Source organism: Buteo buteo, chromosome Z (assembly GCF_964188355.1).
Source record: "Buteo buteo chromosome Z, bButBut1.hap1.1, whole genome shotgun sequence".
In the NCBI taxonomy this organism is placed as follows: Eukaryota; Metazoa; Chordata; class Aves; order Accipitriformes; family Accipitridae; genus Buteo; species Buteo buteo.
Genome location: NC_134204.1, coordinates 25,469,720 through 25,490,415, shown reverse-complemented (window position 1 = coordinate 25,490,415; position 20,696 = coordinate 25,469,720). Strand labels below are relative to the sequence as shown.

At 42.9% G+C, this 20,696-nt stretch overlaps 1 protein-coding gene across 1 annotated transcript in view; it reads right to left on the bottom strand.

Annotated features, from left to right (window-relative positions):
* Positions 1-20,696, bottom strand: part of SERINC5 (serine incorporator 5) — a 53,506-nt gene that overhangs the window by 21,755 nt on the left and 11,055 nt on the right. The window contains exons 2-4 of the mRNA XM_075021734.1: positions 8,675-8,842; positions 1,430-1,608; positions 1,060-1,142 (exon numbers count right to left, since the gene is read on the bottom strand). Of these exons, the coding sequence (XP_074877835.1) occupies positions 1,060-1,142; positions 1,430-1,608; positions 8,675-8,842 (430 nt within the window). The remainder of the gene's footprint in view (positions 1-1,059; positions 1,143-1,429; positions 1,609-8,674; positions 8,843-20,696) is intronic.

Here is a 20,696-nt window from a genome sequence, read left to right as displayed (position 1 = left end):
TAACTCTATCCCAGCTGAAACCAGGACATACACCTACCAGTGGTTTACTTGAAGTAGTTTTTACCTTAGTTTCCCAGAGCACTGTGCTCATAGTATGTCTGTCCACTCTATCCTCTTCCCCCGTGTTACTCTTTCCTCTTCTGCTTTTAAACACCCTGGCTAGAGAAGATCGGTGTTGAAAACACAGGCAACTGAGCAAGCCTTAGTGGAAGCAGGCAGCAGACACAACTGCTCCTTTGCACTACTGATCCCATCCCCTTCCATCTGCCCAGACTCAACAGCTTAAGGGCTTACAAGCACCTGGCAAACTGAAGAGCAGAAACTCATCTCAGCATCACCAGGATTTTTGCTCCTAGCCCACAAGAGGCCTGAGAGAAGCCCCACCCCCCCGAGCTGGCATTTAAGCACTGGGCCAGTACCAGCATGCCTGTGCAGTGCCAGGGCATCTTCCAAAACTGGAAATGCTTCAGGCACAGCATCCTCAGCAGAGCACTCTCAACACGCTCCAAGAAGTCTACTATTCTACCTCACTGCATTTACGACACCAGCCTGAAAACTAACAACATCCCAAATTCTTTTGCAGCATTGCAATCTCCAGGCAGCAAACGCCAGTGCCCGGCCGGTCACTGTGCCCCCTTGAGCACTGGCACCTCTCCACTGTGCAGCACGGACCCTGGCTGCTGCACTATGGCAGAGTGACCTCCACAAGCCAAACTAACATGTGGCCCTGCGTTCTTGAGTGAACAATTTCTTGTGCATCATTACAGCTTCCTGCTTCTTAAAGAATTTGCAAGACAGCACCACAGTGGTATTTTTACCTACCCATTTGGCCTGCTCTTGGTCAGAAAAAAACATGCTCTTTACTGCGTATTCACATACACCCTGTGCACACAGAGCTCCCCCCAGACAGACAGATCCAAATATTCCTTTTGCACCTGGACTATACTGGCTTTACTTGAAGAAATATGGCAATATTCACTTTGATTAGACCTTTAGGATTTATAACCACTCACAAGGTAGTATCGAACGAAGCAGCATAACAAAACAAGAAGGACATACCATTGAGGAAAGTGTCCTGATCAGGAATGAAGAAGGCTCCTGAGCACATCGCTGCCAGAAGTATAAGTTTAACAAGCCAGAATCTGGACAAGAGGAAAAAAACAAATCATCTGGTTCTAATAGGTGTTAGAGGTCTTCAACTAAAGTACCATGAGAAATCTCTATTTAAAGCCCAACAAGAGAAAAAACAGCCTTTGATGACTGATTGCCCCTTCAGTTAGTTTTCACTTGACTGCATTATTTCTGACAAAAGCAGTAAAGTCAACTTTTGTTCTAGGTTTTATTTTGCCTAGAACTACACCCAACTGCAAAGTAGGCAGCACAAACCTGTAAAGAGAAGTGGAAATTAAGCAATCAAACAAATACTCACCCATTATGAATGTATGCTCGGCAGCTTTTGCTGCTGTTAATTTTGATGGTGAACAAGAAGAACAAAAAGAAGAAACAGGCCATTCCAAAACAGACTTTGTACACTGCAGAGTATCCCACCAACTTCTCGCACATCTCACCCGCCTGAAGACCCTTGCACATTTGCTTGTAGAAGGGTATCTGAAAAGCACAACAAGCCATTAGATAGGACAGAGTGCACCTTGTAACCAAGCATGTCTACATTTATGCACCACTGACTTTTCACTGGCTTCATTTAACACCTTTCACTCTTGATCCGCCTCAGCCTGGATTTAAGGGTTCAGGGGACATACAGAAATGTAAAACACAAGGGACTGGAGTTTTCCAGAGCCTTCACTCTCAATTCCTTCCAGATGCTTTGGGGTACAAGTCCACCTACCTTTCCTTCAGCTCTGTTGGCTTACTGCCCATTATGGCTTATCCCCCTCACCCTGGGGACCCTCTCCCTTCTTGCCACCCTTTACAGACTTTGATTGCTTCAGTAATCCAGCTTACATGAACCATATCAGTGGTTTTACCAGCCAAAGGGGCATGAATGGGGCTGCAGGGCACAAAGTTCTGGCTCTTGCTGCCCTCCGGGGAAACGTAGACCATATCACACCCAAGCAGCACAGGGCCAGCAAGCTCTCTCCTCTCCACCACAGCCTCTGAAAGGGAGTTGTGCCAGTTGCCCTGATTTTGTTTTAAATTAACAGAGAGGCAGGAAAATTCCACCTTTCTTTTGACTCATTAAATATTTGCCTTTGAGGCCTGGCTCTCGCCGCAAGGGGAAAGCAAACAGCTGCACATTTTGGCTTCAGTTTCACCAGGCTGACGTGATGCTGGGCAGTCAGAAAAGCAGGTCTATGTGGCCAGGACCCACTTCTGTGGGGTGCCTCTGTGCAGACACCCCCCCTTGCAGCCAGGGAACCAATCAGCTGTGCAGAAATACAGGCATTTAATTAGAAAACCATCGTTCATTTCAAAGAAAGAAGGGCCTCTCTACACTCACAGCCCTCAGCTGAGGCTGGTGAGACCAGTTGAGCAACACATCAAACCCTCTGGAGCTGATCACTGCTGCCTGCACAGGTGACTGGAGGAGAAAGATGACAGTGTGTGCCAGGACACAACATGCACAAATAAATAACTTGGGCAAAGGAAATGGGAATCAGACCTCAGAAAGCATTCAGTCAGGCCAGATTTTGCTTAGGAAAAATATACAGAGATTGTAGGCAACACCATCCTTGAACATTTCCAAGAAATTAGCAAAGATAGGAGCCTCTCCTTCCTTTGGCAGGCAGGTCAGTACACAAAACCAGGACAGGGAAAGAACAAACAGGACCCAAGAGCAAGCAATCAGTCAGCACTCTCAGCTGAGTAGAAAGCCACCTGAGATGCAGGAAACAAGGGATAAACATGTAAACTGCCGGCTTCCCTCAGCAGGGTATGCAACTTCCCATCCCATGCCAGCAACCCAAACCAGTCAGGAGCTCAAGAGCCCTCCTAGCAGTTTCCCCAAAACAGCAAATATTTTAGCAGCTCACAGCAATACTGAGTTGCTGTGCTAAGGGTAGTAAACCTAATTACAGTACAGAGCTGATCCTAGGTGGTCTAGAACCAGCCGAGGAGATGAAAAGCAGGTCTCAACACAGCTGTGTGGTGTTACAAGAATGGATTCAAGCTGAGCCACTCTGAGATGCATTTTCAGCAGTAACTCATGGATCAGTAGCCACTTCATAAGAAGCTGGACAGTAAATGAGTAGGTGTGGCTAACTCACATCCAAGAGTTTTTAGAGAGCTCCTGAGAAATTGTCTAGAGCACCAGTGATGCCCTTCCCAGGTCTTGAAAGGCAATGAAACATCAGACTGGGCAAACGTGCCAGCATTCAAAAGCAAAGGGATTGACTGCAATAATTAAGAGACTTATCCATGCCCCAGTAATGCCAGGGCAAGCCAAGGGGCCACAGCAATGCCAGGGAAAGCAACTGGGCTATCAATTAATGCCTTCCAGTTCTTTGCTTATAACAACCATCAGTCAGCAGAGATTAAAAAGATCCATAATATTGAACTAACAATATTTCTGAGAAAATCAGGTATTTGTTTGATACAGATGATATGACTGACCAAGAGGATGGATTTCTGTAAGATCTGCACTTGATACCAAGCAGCATTTTGCTTATGAGACTTACAGAAACTAAAAAATAGCTGGAACTTGGTTAATTGACTAGCTAACAGATCTCTGGGTAATTGCAAATTGGCATCTTCTTTAATCGCATAGGTTTCTACAGAGATCTTGATGGGATTTTTGACCCATTCTCTGTGTTCTTTTCTCCATTTAGTAGTAATTTCCTTACAGATCTGGCTGAGAGAAAATGGATGGATTCACAAGAACAATAGCTCAGTTTGTGCCTATAAAAACAACAAAGAGCTCAGCCCTCATGTAGTATGCACAACACTATGCAGTAGTAAGTGATGGCCACAGGAATAGTCCTGTGGGCTTGAACGCCCTTTTTGGAGACCCATGATCCTGAAGGAAAAAACAAGAATAACACCAAACTCTTAGGGACCCCGGCAGATAATAAACATGTGCACAATGCTGGGGACAAAAGAGCTGATGTAATCAAAAGGCCACATTTTCCTGAGAGGATGGTCTGCTGCTGGAAACAATTTATCAAGGCTTATGTGACTTCTTCACTGAAAGCTAAAAAAGGACTAATTTTTTTTTTTAATTCTGTATCTCTGAAACATGTTCAGCTGCTGAGCAGCCTGCCCACCCTATTTAATTTACCAGGCTTACCACTTGCTGCATAGTTTTGCCAGCTGTTAAAAGTCACAGATTAGTTATTTGCCAAGTCTGATACGGTGAAATATCTACTTTTATACCTTTAAAAGCAACATAAGCTAAATTCTTTGGCCTCTGAGTAGGGGACAAAGCATTCTTGCTGCAGAAACTCAGGATCCGCTCAGATAACCTAAACGCCTTGGCTGCTGTGCAAGCAATGATGTTATCACAGCGAAGTCAGCAATTTTCCAAGTACACTGAAACCCTTTGAGACGATAGCAACATCTACAGAAACAGGGACAGACTGCCCTGAACTTGCTTTCCCCTGACTGCAAGCTGCTGGCGCCCAAAATAAATGCAGTGCAAGAAGCAAGCCAACATGGCCACACTGCGTCCAGGCTCCAGTTGGCTGGGGCTTGGACACCTCCGAGCTTGGGTCTGTCTGCACCCGAACATGTGAATGCAGAAGTGCAGGAAATAGCATCAGAGGAGGAACAGGAAGGAAGATGTGTGTGGAAATGGGCCTGAAGAGCCTGAAGGAGACTGCTTTCATCTGGATGTCCTCATCTAACAGAGGGAGAATGTGGCAGATGAACTTTGTTATGGAAATGGAGGAAGCATGAAAGAAAATCTGTGTAGGTGGGGAGACAAGGGCAAAAAACCCAGGTAAAACTGCCTGTCTTGAGCAGCTGAGAAATGGAATAGAAAAACAAAAAACACTCAGACCAAAACACATGCCATCTTGTATCTATGGCTAAGTTCTTATCAGAAATAGGCAATGGGAATCTGTACTTTAAAAACTCATTTTTGGTAGCAAATTTGGCTGTCAATGTACTATAATGCAGTTAAGGGCCAAGATATAAACCTGGCTGGGGAAACAAGCCTGAAAGCATGCTCTGCCAGAACGTGTAACCATCTAGAACCAAAATGCTTTGACACAACTGAACTGGTTTTTACTGGTGTTCGTTTTCTTTCTTATTTTTCCTTTCATTATTTAAGTAGGACATGGATATTTTCAGGGTGAAACCACTAGTTTTGAAACAGCTTTAAATTTAAAAACTTAATTAAAAAAAAAAATCAAAACACTATTTTGACAGACCAAAACAATTCTCTCCCTTTTCTTCCCTCAATTATCCTTTCAAAGCCTGTGAAATGCAACATGTTCAACAGAACATTTGTGAGTAAAGCTGTACCTGTTTTTCAAAAAAACAGAGTAACTGGAAAAAAGAAGTAATACATGGATCAAGGCGTAGAAGCACTTCTTCAAGTTGGGTCCTGCTTTGCTTCATTTTGGAACAGAGTCAAGTCTCTTTGTGTAACTGCTTATTGGTCTTTTCTGTCTTTCTGTTCCCATCACTGCGGCTCTCATGTATTGATTGATGCTCTAGCCCATCTTTTGCCTTGAAACACAACCTTGCTCCTCTGAAATCTATTCTACATGCTTCCATTCAAAATATTTTCCTGGTCAAAACCACCTACTCCTTCGCTACCCCTCCACTGCCTCTTGCTTCTTTCCCAGAGATCAAACACAAATGCCTTTGTTTCTTTGCACATTTTTCAGAATTTAACCCTTTGGGTCTCTCTCTCTCGATGCCCCATGGGCACAGGAACAGCTCAGGAAATGGGGAAGATTGAAAACAACAGAGAAAAAAAATCCCCCTCAAAAGACGCCATTCAACTCTTAAAGCTCACCACAAAATATGATGTCCTCAAAATGCTGCTGGTTAGATTAGGAACCAAGGTTTTGCAACCATAACCAAATACGCCACTGTGTCCTCCCACAGACACATGGTTTCATCTACCTGCCAACTTTGGTGAGGATGTGGAAATTGAGCTCCCTGGGACAGTGCATCATTTTTCCAGCCATGTTGCAGGGCACAGAGCAGGTCCCCAACTCTGGGCTGGCACCTGCAGAGCCTGGCATCTCGGGAATGGAAAAACTGTCCTAAATGTGTTTTAATAGACAGAAGGCATGACCATGGGCGTAGATAAATACTGCAAAATAAATACAAACATTTTTAAAAGTCTTTGTTTAAGGTGGCCGTAAGAGATGTACATTTGCTGTTACTTCCTCTCAAAATAATGCCAAAGGACCAAGTGCTACAATAAATACATTTAGAACTACTTTAGACTTGGGAATTTATAGCCAATCAATCAAAAAAACTTCTCCCTGACAAGGGAGAGATGGCTTTCACATAACATCAGCATGAGTATTTCAACTCTAAACTGGTAAAGCAGACACACGGTTCCCTGCCAAGATTATGGTTCCATAAGGACTGCACTAAAATTTCAATATTTTTTTTTTAATACAAAAATTAAAAAAATTCTTACTAAAATTAATTAAAATTCTGTCTCCTCTCAAGAAAGAGAGGGTGAGGTCCTAGAAGCACCATGCAAAGTATTTGCTTACAGTCTGGCTTCAGGAGCTAGGAATGCTCCATGATCCAGCCAAAAGCAAAGGAATCAGAAAGTGCCCAGCACTTTCAAAACACAGTTCATTACTGGGAAGCTGAGACTGGTTAGTCTGAATAAATATTTTCAAGGTGCACTCTATTACAACTGGGCTGAATTAGCTTCAGGAGTCTTTGAACTTTTAACAGCCCTGAACATAATTATTAAATTAGAGAGCAGATAAAGAAAGCCTACTTTCAGATGGTCCATTTCCCATTCAAAAACATCAAACGCTCTAAATCAAGAGGGCGATTATCTTTCCACTTCACACTAACAGCTACTCTTTGTGCCATTTCTTCCCACACTGAGGTTTCAAGACTATGAACTGGAAAAGAAATTTGGCAATACTGAAAAGCATGTTGTTGAAGGCTTCTTGAATCACTTTTCTGTTGGATAAAGAGCGAGTATTTTTTGTTAGGGATACAAGCTGCATTAAAACCACACTACTGATGGAAAACGACTTTATGAAATTTGGATATGAGCATGTAATTTGTCTCCCACACACTTGAGTTGCTTGGGCTATTCACTTTATTGCCAAGCTAAGCATCTATTAAGTCAAAGTAATTCCTGGCAAGCAATTTCAGCACACACATGTTGAATAGTTTTTAACTTGCAGCTGACAGGCAAACATCATGTCTGCACTGGGTGCTCTTACAGGGTTGTCAGCAGCTCCTGGTGGCTGGGGGTAAGAAGGTGGCACTAGGATAACTCAGGCAAAGCACTGTTATATGGAAGAAAACTAGAACAGAACATACAAAGAGCATACAATGGGAGGAGAGGTAGGTCACTAGCAGCAGCGCACATAAACCCTCAAACTAGCCCTGTCATAAGACCGCTGGTTCATCTGTGTTGCAGGCACAGGGTGCTACCACCAGCTTCTGGCTCTGGGCTGCTGCGGAGGGAAGTGTTTCACAGACAACTGAAGTCAAGCGCAGAAGGTAAGCAGGGCATCAACTTGACCAGCAACTGGTTAAACGAGGGAACTGCCTTAACTGTGCACCCACCGGCACTCCCTCCTGGGAGGGTAACACAAAACAACTAGATGCCTGCAGCAAAAGAAGCCTTCTGAACCTCCAGGGCAAGCACAGCCACAATCTCGAAGCAGGCCCAATGCCAAGTTTGGTGCAGAAACTTAATTTTTAAGAATTAAGCAATCCAGCCATTGTTCCCTCCACTTAAATACAGACTTCTCTCCTTGTAGTTTGCAGAGGGCAAGAAAGAGGATTTGTGCTACTCAGAGCAACTTGGGTGGCTTGAGAAACCAAACCAAAGATGTGGTACAACAGGTCTAGTGCGTGACCGCAAGCAGGCTGGTGAGCAATTAGCTTAGGAAAGTTATATTAAGACTCTGACAGAAACTTGAGTCTTAAAATCTAGTTTTAGCCACTGCTTCTTTCATGCTTTTGAAGCTTTTTAATTAAAAAGACAATTAGAGATGAACAATATCTGCTGTGGTTAGAGGCCATGGGAACATGATGACTCAACACACCCTGAAGAAAACCCCTTGTAGAGGATCCCCAGTGCTATGCTTTGCAGTAGTCTGTCACACAGCACCAAGAACACAGAATTAAAATTATAAATGCAACATTTGAAGAGTTATTTTCTGATTTGCTGCTTCTGCTACTAAACAAGTTGCCAGAGATGAACTCAACGTCAGACTGAACCAATCTGTTCTACTATAACATGATCCGTAACAGCCTCTAGTGACACTACCTGCGCAGCAAACCTGGGATGGGTTCACTGCAGCAGGTTTCTGCATGATGAGAGGAGGAAGGCTGCTAGTCCTATGGCCTCTTCCTGTTGTGAAACACACTCGACAGGTGAGCAATTGACAGGAAGAGGCTGAGCACGGAAAATCATCCCATCCGGGCTTGGAAGTGGATGGGTGGAGGGAATTCACCGCCTCTTATGAGGGATTGCCCCTACACATAAAGAGCTGTGGAAGGAGCCCCATTTGCTTCCACGGGCAGCAGTGGGTTCATCTCTCTTACTTACGTGTGTTTTCATTTCGTTAGCTACTGTTGTTGACATCATGACACAACAGATGATAGTCACCAGGATGAAGTAGAGCGCATACATGAAGCGGGTGCTGGTTGACTGCTTTATCTTGGGGCAGCATTTGCAGCACAAGGAACAAGCGGCAGTACCACAGCAACAGGCCAACTGGAAAGTAAGACAAAAAACACAACGTCATTCCATCACTGCCTTTAGGTTTCCATTGCAAAAGTCAGACAGGGAAGCTGGGAGACTTCTTGTAAAACTCCAGAATTTCTTAAGTCCTCTCCTCCCAGTTGAACAGTATTTAAATGGAAGAAGACTGTCTTGTTTATCAGAAGTCACTAGGTTTAAGCACATCAGTTTCTAGCTTTCCCACATGCTAAGGATGACAGCGTAGAGGATGAGGAGGAGCAGCTCCCAAATTCTTAATCCTGCTTTTTGCTATCTCTGTGTAGCTCACAGTTCTGACATCTTTCACCCAGCAGAACAGGCACTGCAATGGTAAGGCTCTATTTCCTGTAATACACTCTCCCCTCTTCGTAGTGAAAAAACAGATCTGCACAAGAAGGGCACAGACTCCAAAATGGTTTGCTTTTTAGCATACAAAACTATTTTGTTTCTAAGACGAGCTGGAGCTTTTGTTTCAAACAAGCGGTACAGATCCACTTCAATTCACCAGAACCATACTGTCTTTTTTAAGGTGCCCTTTCTGGTACACATGCAGACTAAAAAGCTTTTTTTTTTCTACAGAACTTTTTATACTACTAAAGAAAGACTTTGAGCAAATTAGACAGGAGAGGGAAAACTGTTTTAAGACACACTTTGGGATAGTTGTGCTGAAGGCTTTATAAACAGACAACCGCTACAAAAAACCCCAAACTCAAACCAACAAACAAAAAACTACATTAACAGTTCTAAATATTTTGGTCAGTAGAGAAAGAATCTGGAAGGAAATACTTGGCTTACTGCAAACAAAGCAAAAGATAGCTGAGCTTGAAGGACCCAAAATACAATGGCACCATCTTGTACTGAAGAAAGCCAAAGAAATGCAACTTCACAGTTATTTAGACACACTTTGCAAAGGTGAAAGCGGTGATTCCCCATGCAAGATGGCAAGGGAAAAAAACCCACAGCTGCAAGGAAAATAATACCAAATCACGCTTCAGCTGATACCGTCTCCAATGTTTAAACATTATTAGAGACAGAATTCCTTGTGTATTTCAGTTCTTTTCTACCTGCAACTGAGGGTCCACCAAGATAAAAACCAAGCAGCACAGCAAAAAGCACATAACGGACTTATTCAACAGGAAAAAAGGTACTGAATAAATCCTGAAAGAGATCTAGCTTGATGCTCGTTATTTCTTTGCTGTCAACAGTATCATTAACTTTCAAAGAAGCTGGATTCCCCTTCCCTGCCTTCTAATTTTAGAAAAGTCATATATAAAAATATAAACATAAGCCTTATTTTTATACATAAGGTAGCACTGTACTTGGCCAGGCCCTTCCTTGCCATAGGCAGCAGCTTCATATGGCTCCTGTGCTTAACCCAGCAGCTGCGACCACAGGAGGGATTTTTGGACATCAGCAGGCAGCCAGGAACACAGAACCTCTCTTCCAGGTCTCACTGCTGCCAGCTCAGAGCAACCTCACCCCTCAGCACTCCCAATTTTCAAAGGGCTCCCTGCAGCTAGTGTGTGGCATAGGGGCAGTGCGCTGCCAGTGCCAGGGGCTCGAGCACACCAAAGCCGCTTTTTCCCAGTGCTTCCTCAGCCCTCGGAGCAGCCACGGGGATGTTCAGGGGACCCCCCTGCTTTCTAGCAAGCAGTTGTACAAGACGAATGGCTTTTCTTGGCCCTTGCCAAGGGATTCAGAATGCAGAAGTGCCACATTTGAGTTGCCCAGGCAAACTTCTCTGGCTTGTATGTGTCTTCAGGTGCCAAACCATCACACGCTGTTTTCCTCCCAGGACAATTCCTCTTCTGGCACCAACGACTGTCCAACCTGGAGAAGGGGGTTTCACATGTGTGTTTGCAAAAACGCATATCTGCTATAACTCCAGAGAGTCTCACAACCAGACTGATTGATCAAAGGGCCCCAAATCATGTTGAAGAAGTGTCCTGAAAAGACTCCCAGCTTATCCTCTCCTTGCCATGACTATCTGCTGCAACACCCCACAGAAAGAGGGTAGTGGACGGGCCCTTGCCTCGCTGGACAATGGCTCTTCAGCTTGCAGAAGACATGAAACTGGACAGTCCAACCCAGCTCCCACGCTGCCCTTCTCTCAGTTCACCGCTGGATCTCACGGCAGAGGAGACAGGGGCCTCAAAGCACGCAGCTGCTAAAACTGCTGGTGCTGCAAAACAGAAATCCTCCCCAAAACACACAAAGCTCCAACTGTGGGGAATAAACAGAATGGGCTCATGTTGGCACCAAAGCTGGAAATTAAAAATACTATGTGCATAAGCACAGTCTGCAAGTAGACTTCCAAAATAGAAGGCAGTGGTGGCTGAATGGCAATTTTATTTTTTATATGTAGTGAAATTAAGTTAACTTTTACAGCACCAATACAAGTCCAAGAAGTAAGGAAGCTATGGCAAGTTACCGATTCAGCAAACAAATGGAATAATAACATTTCAAAACAAAAACACACCAGAAAAGCATAATCCATCCACTTCAGAATTGTGGAAAAAAAAAAAAGAAAAAAAAAAAAAAGATTAAGAGTAAAGGTCCTTTCAGTCCGTATCAGCCAGATCCAAGGTATCCACAATGAACTTCAACTGCTGGCCATACTCACCATAACATTAAAAGCTATAGTACAGAAGTAAAAAGGTATGCAGCTTTGGCATTTGTAAGGGGAACAACATTTTCCTAAGTCAGGTGCTGGAGAGCTCTGCCAGTGAAACCTCATCTACGTCCAGCAACACGTTTGCCATTCCAGTCCTGGGTCCCTGGAGCTGCTATTTAAAGCAACAAATACTTAAATAAGACTATATAGATCATTTATGCATTGTTCCACATTACTTAGAGAGACTTTAACAATAAGTTTCTAATACTGAGCAAGTACCCTATAAATAGGCGATATCTGTGAAAAGTACCAGTGTCTCCATCTTTTTTCAGATGCACTCCTTTAAGCACTCTGAATAGCCATGGAAACCACTGAAAGTTGGTTAGTTTATTCAGACACAGTCCCAAATTTGGTGGATTTTTTTTCTGTTTGTTTTTTTTTTTTTTTTTCTTTTTTAAACTCTGGTTATGACTAACTACATTCCAGAGTGGGCTGCAATGAAATAGGTGTTACCCCCAAAAAAATGAAAATGGTCTCTGTCCCAAAGAGTAAGATGCTGCCACAACCTACTGACCCGAGAGGTTTCAAAGATGTCTTTGGGTGACAGACTTCAAAGACAACATATACAACAAGTTCTCTGTTAAAAAGTTGTGGTCAACGTGCAGCTAAACTACGCAGTCCCTCCTGACGCCGGCTGGGCACGGCCCATCTCGCCTTGCCTTTGCCTTCTGACTGCAGGGAGGGTTTGCCTGGGGCTCAGGACCCACCGGTGCACATGTGCAAGCCGGTAACAAATTCTGCCCGTGTTAAAAAACCAGGCTGTGAAAAAAAGCAAATGAAGTCACGAATCTTTTACTGATGTAGCTTATCATGAAACAAAAGGTCCTCCAAAGGATGGCTTCTGCAGAAGAAGGACACTGTGCAGTTTTCAGGACAGAGACAAGCCAGACAACCCAAGGTCTGCAATCGCTGCTAGCAGGCAGGCCATGAAAATCCTGGTCTGTACCTATGGAGCTCCTTCAAAGTCCTGCGATCCTTCCAAGTCCAGGATCCCCAAGACTACAGTGCAATGGCATCCGAAAGTCAGGCTGCTCTGGCAGGAGTTTGTCCTGCCGCAGCAGGTTCTGGCTTCAAGCCTTTCTCATCCAAAGGCTCCCACAAGTCAGGCACAAGTACAGCCACCTCAGCCCCCTCTCTAGCTTTACATCCCCCCACCGGGTGAACAACGCAGTCTGACAATAATTACGAGCGCGACACAAATATTTATGCTTCCCACAAATACTTACAATCAGCCGGCCCCCTCACGCTGACCCACCACGACGCCAGGCCTCCACAACGTAGGCCAGCCGCCTGCATTGCTCCGTGCTACTCTTTGGGAGCTCAGGGAGGCTGCAGTACCAGTTTGCCTGAGGTCCTGAAACCCGAAAACCCAGCGTACTTGAAAACAGGCTGCGCCACGATTTGAACTGCCTGCATGATGGCTGACTTGATTGGTTTCCTGACAGCAGCCATGGAAAGCTGCATGGGAAATTTTTCTGTTAAAAAACATTCAAAGCACAGTTTCACCGACGTTTCTTCTGGTAGCCAGGCTGGCTAAATAGCCACTGGCTCCCCCCAGCCCTTCTCCCCTGCCAGTCACTCACTCATTCCTGCTGTCCGAAGAGCAGATTTGTTTCCCGGTGTGCAACGAGTCAATAGTCACACACTCAGGAGAGGCATTATTTACTTCATATTTGCACAAAGATGAGTGCTAGGTGTATGAAATAAATAATGTCTCTCCTGAGTGTCTGATTACTGGCTCGCTGCACACCGGGAGACAAATCTGCTCTTCGGACAACAGTTTTGGTGACCCAGATGGGACAGCCGTGAAGCCTTGCCCGGATCAACTTGCTGGCTACTGACAGGGAAAAGCTGCTCTTCAGACTCCAGCACACACCAACCTTTTGTTTTGGGGGCTCCAAAACTACTCTCTCCGTCTGGAGCGGGTAAGGGACTCAAAGGTGCAACACGTGACTTAAGAGACGTTGCAAAGGGGCATATAAGATTATATAAAAGGTACTTCGTGCACGCTTGACAGTGATGACTGGAGGGCACGAAAGCGTCGATAAGAACGTTCTTTTTGGGTAACAATGTCGGAGCGGGATAAGGGGCAGGACAGTCTGAATCTCCCCTCTGCCCTCCATTAGGATGCATCCTGAACTACTGGCTTAAGTTCGGTGGAGATCCCCTAACAAAGAGAAAATTAAAAGAATACTGCCATCAATGGTGGCCGATTTGGATGATGGGGAAAATCGGCCAGAGATGGGCACTTTGAATTATAATACTATTTTGCAAGTTATGTTATTTTGTAGAAAACGGGATAAATGGGATAAGACACCATATATGGATTTGTTTTTTTCTTTAAGAAGTGATCACAAAATAAGAAAAAAGCGTAAAGTATTGATATCAGATTCAAATGTTTTGATGATGACAGAGGATAAAAAGAAATTGCCTCGATGTTGTTCTGCTTGTAGTATTGGGAAAAGGTGTTTGAAAGTGGACAATGAAGAAGAGGATGTGCAACTGATGGTTTTGATAATAGGGAAAGAAGCAGTGAAGGAAGTGAAGGATTTAGTCCTATTGCAGGTAGAACTCAGGCACAGAATTCACAGGCAGAATCCTGTGATTTACGCTCTGTTATGCCAGGCGGTGGGGCCAGACAGAATGCCTGTGTATGTGAAAGTCCCCTTTTCAACCTCAGTTTAATGAATTAGGAGTCATATTGGGAAAATCCAGAAAAAATGTATCGGTCCTTTAAAATGATAATTGAAAATCATAATCCAGACTGGAAAGATATGCAAGTACTATTAAACACCTTATTTTCACTTGAGGAAAAAAGGATGGTGTTGGAGAAAGCTTGGGAAGAGAATGAGAAGATAAATGCTAGGGATGGTCCAAGTATTTTTATGCCAGCACAAGAACCAGATTGGGATGCAAATACTAGTGTGGGCAGATCAATGAATAATCAGTATCAACAGTTGATATTGTACAGAATAAAATGTGGGGTGCCTAGACCTAAAAACCTTGTCAAACTATATCAGCTGGTACAAGGTGAAACTGAGGATCCCTCAGCCTTTTATAAGGACTGTGTGAAATTGCGCTGAAGTGGACTAATATGGATCTCAAGGATGAGGCTAACAGAATGACTTTTACTACTTTGTTTGTGCAGCAGTCAGCTCCGGATGTAAGAATAAAGTTGCAAAAGGTGGATGGCATGTCTGGAATGTCAGTATCTCAGTTAATAGAAACTGCTTATAAGGTTTATAACAACAGAGAAGAATTGGAAAAAAAAGGACGAACACAGAGAAAAAGTAAAGGAAAAGAAACAAAACGCTGCAGTTTTGGCAGCCACATTCGCCCAAGTGCAAACCTCCTCTTGCGGAAGAGGTTTTCCGAAAGGATGAGGGCAGGGCAGAGGACAGAGAGCAGGAAGAAATATAGGGAGTAGAATCCGTTTGAGGAAAGATCAGTGTGCAACTTGTAAGGAAAAGGGACATTGGAAAAATGAATGTCCAAAGAAACAGTCAACTAATCGGACACCCCCGCCTGCACCCATTCCAGAGGCAGACCTGCTTATGATCAGTACAGAAGATTCAGATTGACGGGGACCAGGGGTTGAGAAATTAGTTTCCCCAGCTGAACCCCTAGTTTCAGTGAAGCTGGGGAATGAGACAGTTAAATTTCTAGTTGATACAGGAGCAACATATTCTGTACTAAATAGTTGTAAAGGACCTGTGAGCAAATTCTCTATGTCAGTGATTGGTGCCACAGGAAACCAAGAAATCAGACCTTTCTTTCAACCGATTAAGTGTGAAATTGGAAACAAAATATTTACACGTGAATTTTTGTATATGCCAGAATGTCCCCTACCTCTGGTGGGAAGGGATTTATTGAATAAATTGGGAGCACAAATAACTTCTGATCAGAGTAAAGTCTGAGCACATATTCTGCAAAATAATGCCTGGGAGGCACAAGTGTATGTGTTACAGGAATTGTCAGAAACAAAGAATGTTGAAAATAAGGAAGGACAAATTGAAGCCCCCTCTGAAATCATGAATGCAGTGATTCCTTTAGTCTGGGCAACTGAGAAACCTGAAGAGCCAAATCAGCAGAGCCAGTAAAAGAGGAATTGAAACCAGTAGTGAAGCCGGTGAGACGAAAACAATACCCCATGAAATTGGAAGCTCAGGTTGGACTAGAGCCTATAATTAATAATTTTTTAAAATATGGACTGTTGCAAGAGTGTCAATCTGAATATAACACCCCGATCTTACCTGTTAAAAAGCCACCTTCACAAAAGAATCAATTAGTACAAGATCTAAGAACTATTAATCAAATAGTGATTGATGTACATCCAGTGGTGCCTAATCCTTACACTCTGTTAACAACTATAGTTGATTCAAATGTTTATTTTACAGTTGGACTTAAAAGACGCCTTCTTTTGCATTCCATTGGATGATCAAAGTCAGAAACTGTTTGCGTTTGAATGGGAGAGCCCTGTAATGGGATGTAAAATGCAGTTATGCTGGACAGTGCTTCCTCGGGGATTCAAAAATAGTCCCACCATTTTTGGTAATGTATTAGCAAAAGAACTGGAACAACAGCAAGGTAAGAAGTCTACCACTACCTTGCTACAATATGTAGATGATATCTTGTTGGGGGCAGACACAGCTGAGGAATGTAAAGAGACACCTATTGATTTATTGAACTTTCTGGGGTTGTCAGGATACAGAGTATCACAAAAGAAAGCACAAATTATGCAGAAAAATGGAATTTATCTTGGGTTTGAAATATCCCAAGGAGAAAAGAAACTGGGAGTTGAGAGAAAAGATGTGATTTGCCAAATCCCCCCCCCCAAATCAAAAAGAGAACTCAGGGGATTTCTGGGAATGGCCAGATGGTGTCACATGTGGATACCTAATTTTGGATTAATGGCTAAACCTTTGTACGAAGCTGTTAAGGGACCAGGAGAATTACTGGAATGGATGCCAGAATGCCGAAAAGGATTTGATGAAATAAAAAATCACCCTTCTGAGTGCTCCTGCCTTATGTCTCCTCAATTTGACAAAACCTTTTGAACTTTTTGTACATGAGAGAGGACATCAGGCGCTGGAAATGCTCGCATAAATCTTGGGAGACTGGAAAAGACAGGTAGCTTACTTTTCAAAACAATTAGATAAGGTAAGCTCTAGATTGCCAGGATGTCCGAGAGCAGTGGCAGCTGCTGCGTTGCTAGTACAAGAGGCATGAAAATTGATTTTGGGACAGAAAATAACTGTTTATGTGCCACATGCTGTTGCAGCGGTGCTGGAACAGAAAGGACATCATTGGTTATCTCTGAGCGGGATGGTACAATACCAAGCAATATTACTTGAACAGGAAGATAGAGTGATGAAAGTGTCCAGTGCCCTGAATCTGGCAGCGTTATTACCTCTACATGAAAAGGAGGGATTGGCACATGATTGTCTACAAACTATCGAACATGTATACTCTAGTAGTTCAGACCTGAAGGATACTGCTTTACAGAATCCTGACTGGGAGCTACTTGCTGATGGAAGCAGCTTCGTTTTGAGAAGAGAACAGAAGGCTGGATACACTGTTGTTACTTTAGAAGAAGAAATAAAAGCAAAACCACTGCCAGTGAATACATCTGCTCAAAAAGCTGTATTAATTGCTTCAACTGAAGCCCTGGAATTATCTGAAGGAAAGCGGGCTAATATTTATACTGATTCAAAATATGCCTTTGGAGTAATACATGCTCATGGTGCAATTTGGAAAGAAAGAGGATTGTTATCTTCACAAGGAAACCCTGTAAAATACTGCAAAGAAATTATGAATCTTCTTGAAGCAGTTAATAAAACCTAGAGAAATAGCAGTTATACACTACAAAGCACATCAGTCTGGACAAACTGTCTGTATCTGGACAAACTTTTCGTATCAGAAATAGTGTGGCCAGCACACAGGACTAGGGAAGTGATCGTCCCCCTGTACTGGGCACTGGTGAGGCCGCACCTCGAGTACTGGGTTCAGTTTTGGGCCCCTCACGACAGGAAAGACATTGAGGTGCTGGAGCGTGTCCAACAAATAGCAATGAAACTGGTGAAGGGTCTAGAGAGCAAGTCTCATGAGGAGCGGCTGAGGCAACTGGGGTTGTTTAGTCTGGAGAAAAGGAGGCCGAGGGGAGACCTTATCGCTCTCTACAACTGCCTGAAAGGAGGTTGTAGTGAGGTGGGTGCTGGTCTCTTCTATCAAGTAACTAGTGATAGGAAGAGAGGAAATGGCCTCAAGTTGCACCAGGGGAGGTTTAGATTGGATATTAGGAAAAATTTCTTTACTGAAAGGGTTCTCAGGTGTTGGAACAGGCTGCCCAGGGAAGTGGTGGAGTCACCATCCCTGGAGGTGTTGAAAAAGTGTGTAGACAAGGCACTTCAGAACATGGTTTAGTGGGCATAGTTGATGGTTGGACTCAATGATCTTAAAGGTCTCTTCCAACCTAAATGATTCCATGATTCTAATTAAAGGAAACAGAAAAGCAGATGAGGCTGCAAAAAGAATTGCTCTATCAGCAACAATGGCAAACATTGCTTCAAAAAGAATCTTAAAAATTGACACTCCTAAATATACAGAAAAGGAAAGCAAGTTGGCTGAATTGTTAAAGGGCATAAAGACTGCTGAAGAATGATGGGCAACTCTAATTGGACAATGTGTTGTGACTCCACAGAGGATGAAGGAACTAATGGAACAAACACATAAGGGTACACATATGGGAACTCAGGCTTTAATTGAAATAGTGAAGAGATACGCTGTAGGGACTAATATGGTGCTGACTGCTAAAAGTATTACACAAGGATGTGAGATTTGTGCCAAAAATAATGCTAAGATCCAAAGGAGACTCCCTCTTGGAGAGGTAAAAAGAGGTTTTACACCTGGGGAATACTAGCAAATTGATTTTTCTGAATTACCTAATTGCAACAGATACAAATATTTGCTAGTAATTGTTGATACTTTTTCAAGGTGGCCTGAAGCTTTGCCATGTCGCACCAATAAGACAAGAGAAGTGGTAAAAATTTTATTAAAGGAAATTATACCAAGATTTGGGGTACCAGAAAGGTTTTCTTCAGATCAAGGACCTCACTTTGCTGCAGAAATAGTTCAAGAGGTGTCAATATTTTTACAAATTAAGTGGGGTTTACATACTCCATGGAGACTACAGTCCACTGGAAAAATAGAAAGGATGAATCAGACAATAAAGAGACAGACTGGAAAATTATGTCAGGAAACTCAGATGAAATAGATAGAATTTTTACCTCTAGCATTATTTAGAATTAGAATAACTCCTAGAGTTAGAGAAGGAATTAGTCCATTTGAAATTTTGTAGGGGAAACCTTACACTATAAATTTAACAGGAAAAGAAACCCAGATGAACCTTAAGGGTGATCAAATTTTGAGTGATTATCTCTTTTCTGTAGCAAAAGTTCTTGCTTCTCTCCAGAGGTACGTCCAACTGAGAGCTCCTGTGCCTTTGGATTCACCTGTACACCCATTTAAGCCAGCAGATCCAGTGTATCTACAGACCTGAGAAGAAGAGCCATTGGCAGAAAAGTGGAAGGGACCTTGCCTTGTGTTACTAACTACAAACACAGCTATGAATCTCCAAGGAATTGATTCCTGGATTCATTACACCCAAAGAAAGGTGGCCCCTCCAAAGATATGTGAAGTTGAACACGTACAAACTTTGAAATTAAAAATACGCAGAGACACATGAACTGCACTTGGATTGATATTAGATCAGTTTTACATTCAGAGTGTATACAAGGAGAAATTTTCTTGGGTTAGCTTTTAGGAATAGCAGTAATACTGTCCTTATGGTTTTTATACAGGTACACTACTTTTTTAAAGCCTAGCAATAAAAGAAATATGGTAGTTATTTTTTCTCGTCTTCCCAAATAAGACAACTAAAGGGAACCAGGAAGGATGCCCTGAGTCTTGGAATCATAATCTTCAATTGAAAATGAATGAAAAAGCTATGAGAATAGCTAAGCAAACAAGTTGCTGGGTGTGTACCCATTTTCCAGAACATAGTGATAATGGAGTACCCTTAGTGGGAATACCAATTCCTTTTAATACCTCCTGGAATAATTTGTGGATAAAACCAAAAATCACGAGAAAGAATGAAACTGACCTTCAAACTTGGGATATATGGGATTCCAATCTTTCGGATGTTAAATGTGTGACAATGAGTAAGACTAAGTCATCTGGTAATGTTTCAGTAGGACATTACCCATACTGTGATTGGTGAATACAATTACAAAGAAAGAAACAGCAGGATGGCTATTGGAATGTTCCAAAAAGTAGTGGGTGGTATTGGTTATGTGGGAATAAAGCACAAAAGGCCGTACCTCCCAACTGGTCAGGAACTTGAACTTTGGGTGCAATTATTCCTAATGTAACAGTAATAAATGAGATCAAAGCAAGATTATGGGTACTAACATATATGAGAAGATATCAAAGAAGCTGCAACCTGTTAATCAATCGCCCTACCAGCTTCCATTCATTTGTGAGATGGTTCCTCCCTTGGTTAGGAGTTAGTGAACCTGAGAAGGCAATACTGAACATTTCTGCCCTTACTGTGAAAACAGGGAATGAGACTACTGATGCCATTAAGGCTCTACAAGAAGAGGTGTCCGAGGCTGCTAATATAGCCATTCAGACCAGGATGGCATTGGATGTGTTGTTAGATTCTCAAGAAGGTGTATGTACGGTAATTAACACCAGCTGCTGTATATACGTAGATCAGAGTGGAAGAATTGCTACTGATTTGAATGAAATCTGGCAACAAAGATCTTACATGAAATTCAAAAGGATGATACATCTTTAGGATTCAAAGAGACCTGGAGATGGTTAACTTCCTGGTTCCCTGATTTAAGCTCATGGCTCAAGAGATAGTTAATTTCATTGGTAATAATCTTGTTAGCTTTTGTGTGTTTATATGTACTTCTACAACTCGCCTATAGGTGTTGCTTGGCAGCAAGCAACCTGAGGCAGAAATGAGAATTATCTAAGGAATACCCTTAGACAAGTCTCAAAGCGGGGGAATCGTTGAAGAATAACTCAGAGATTTAGAATGGTCTGATTATTTTGTGCAAGATGTATTTTGCATATATCAAATTAACAAGTAAGGCTGTAATCAGAAAG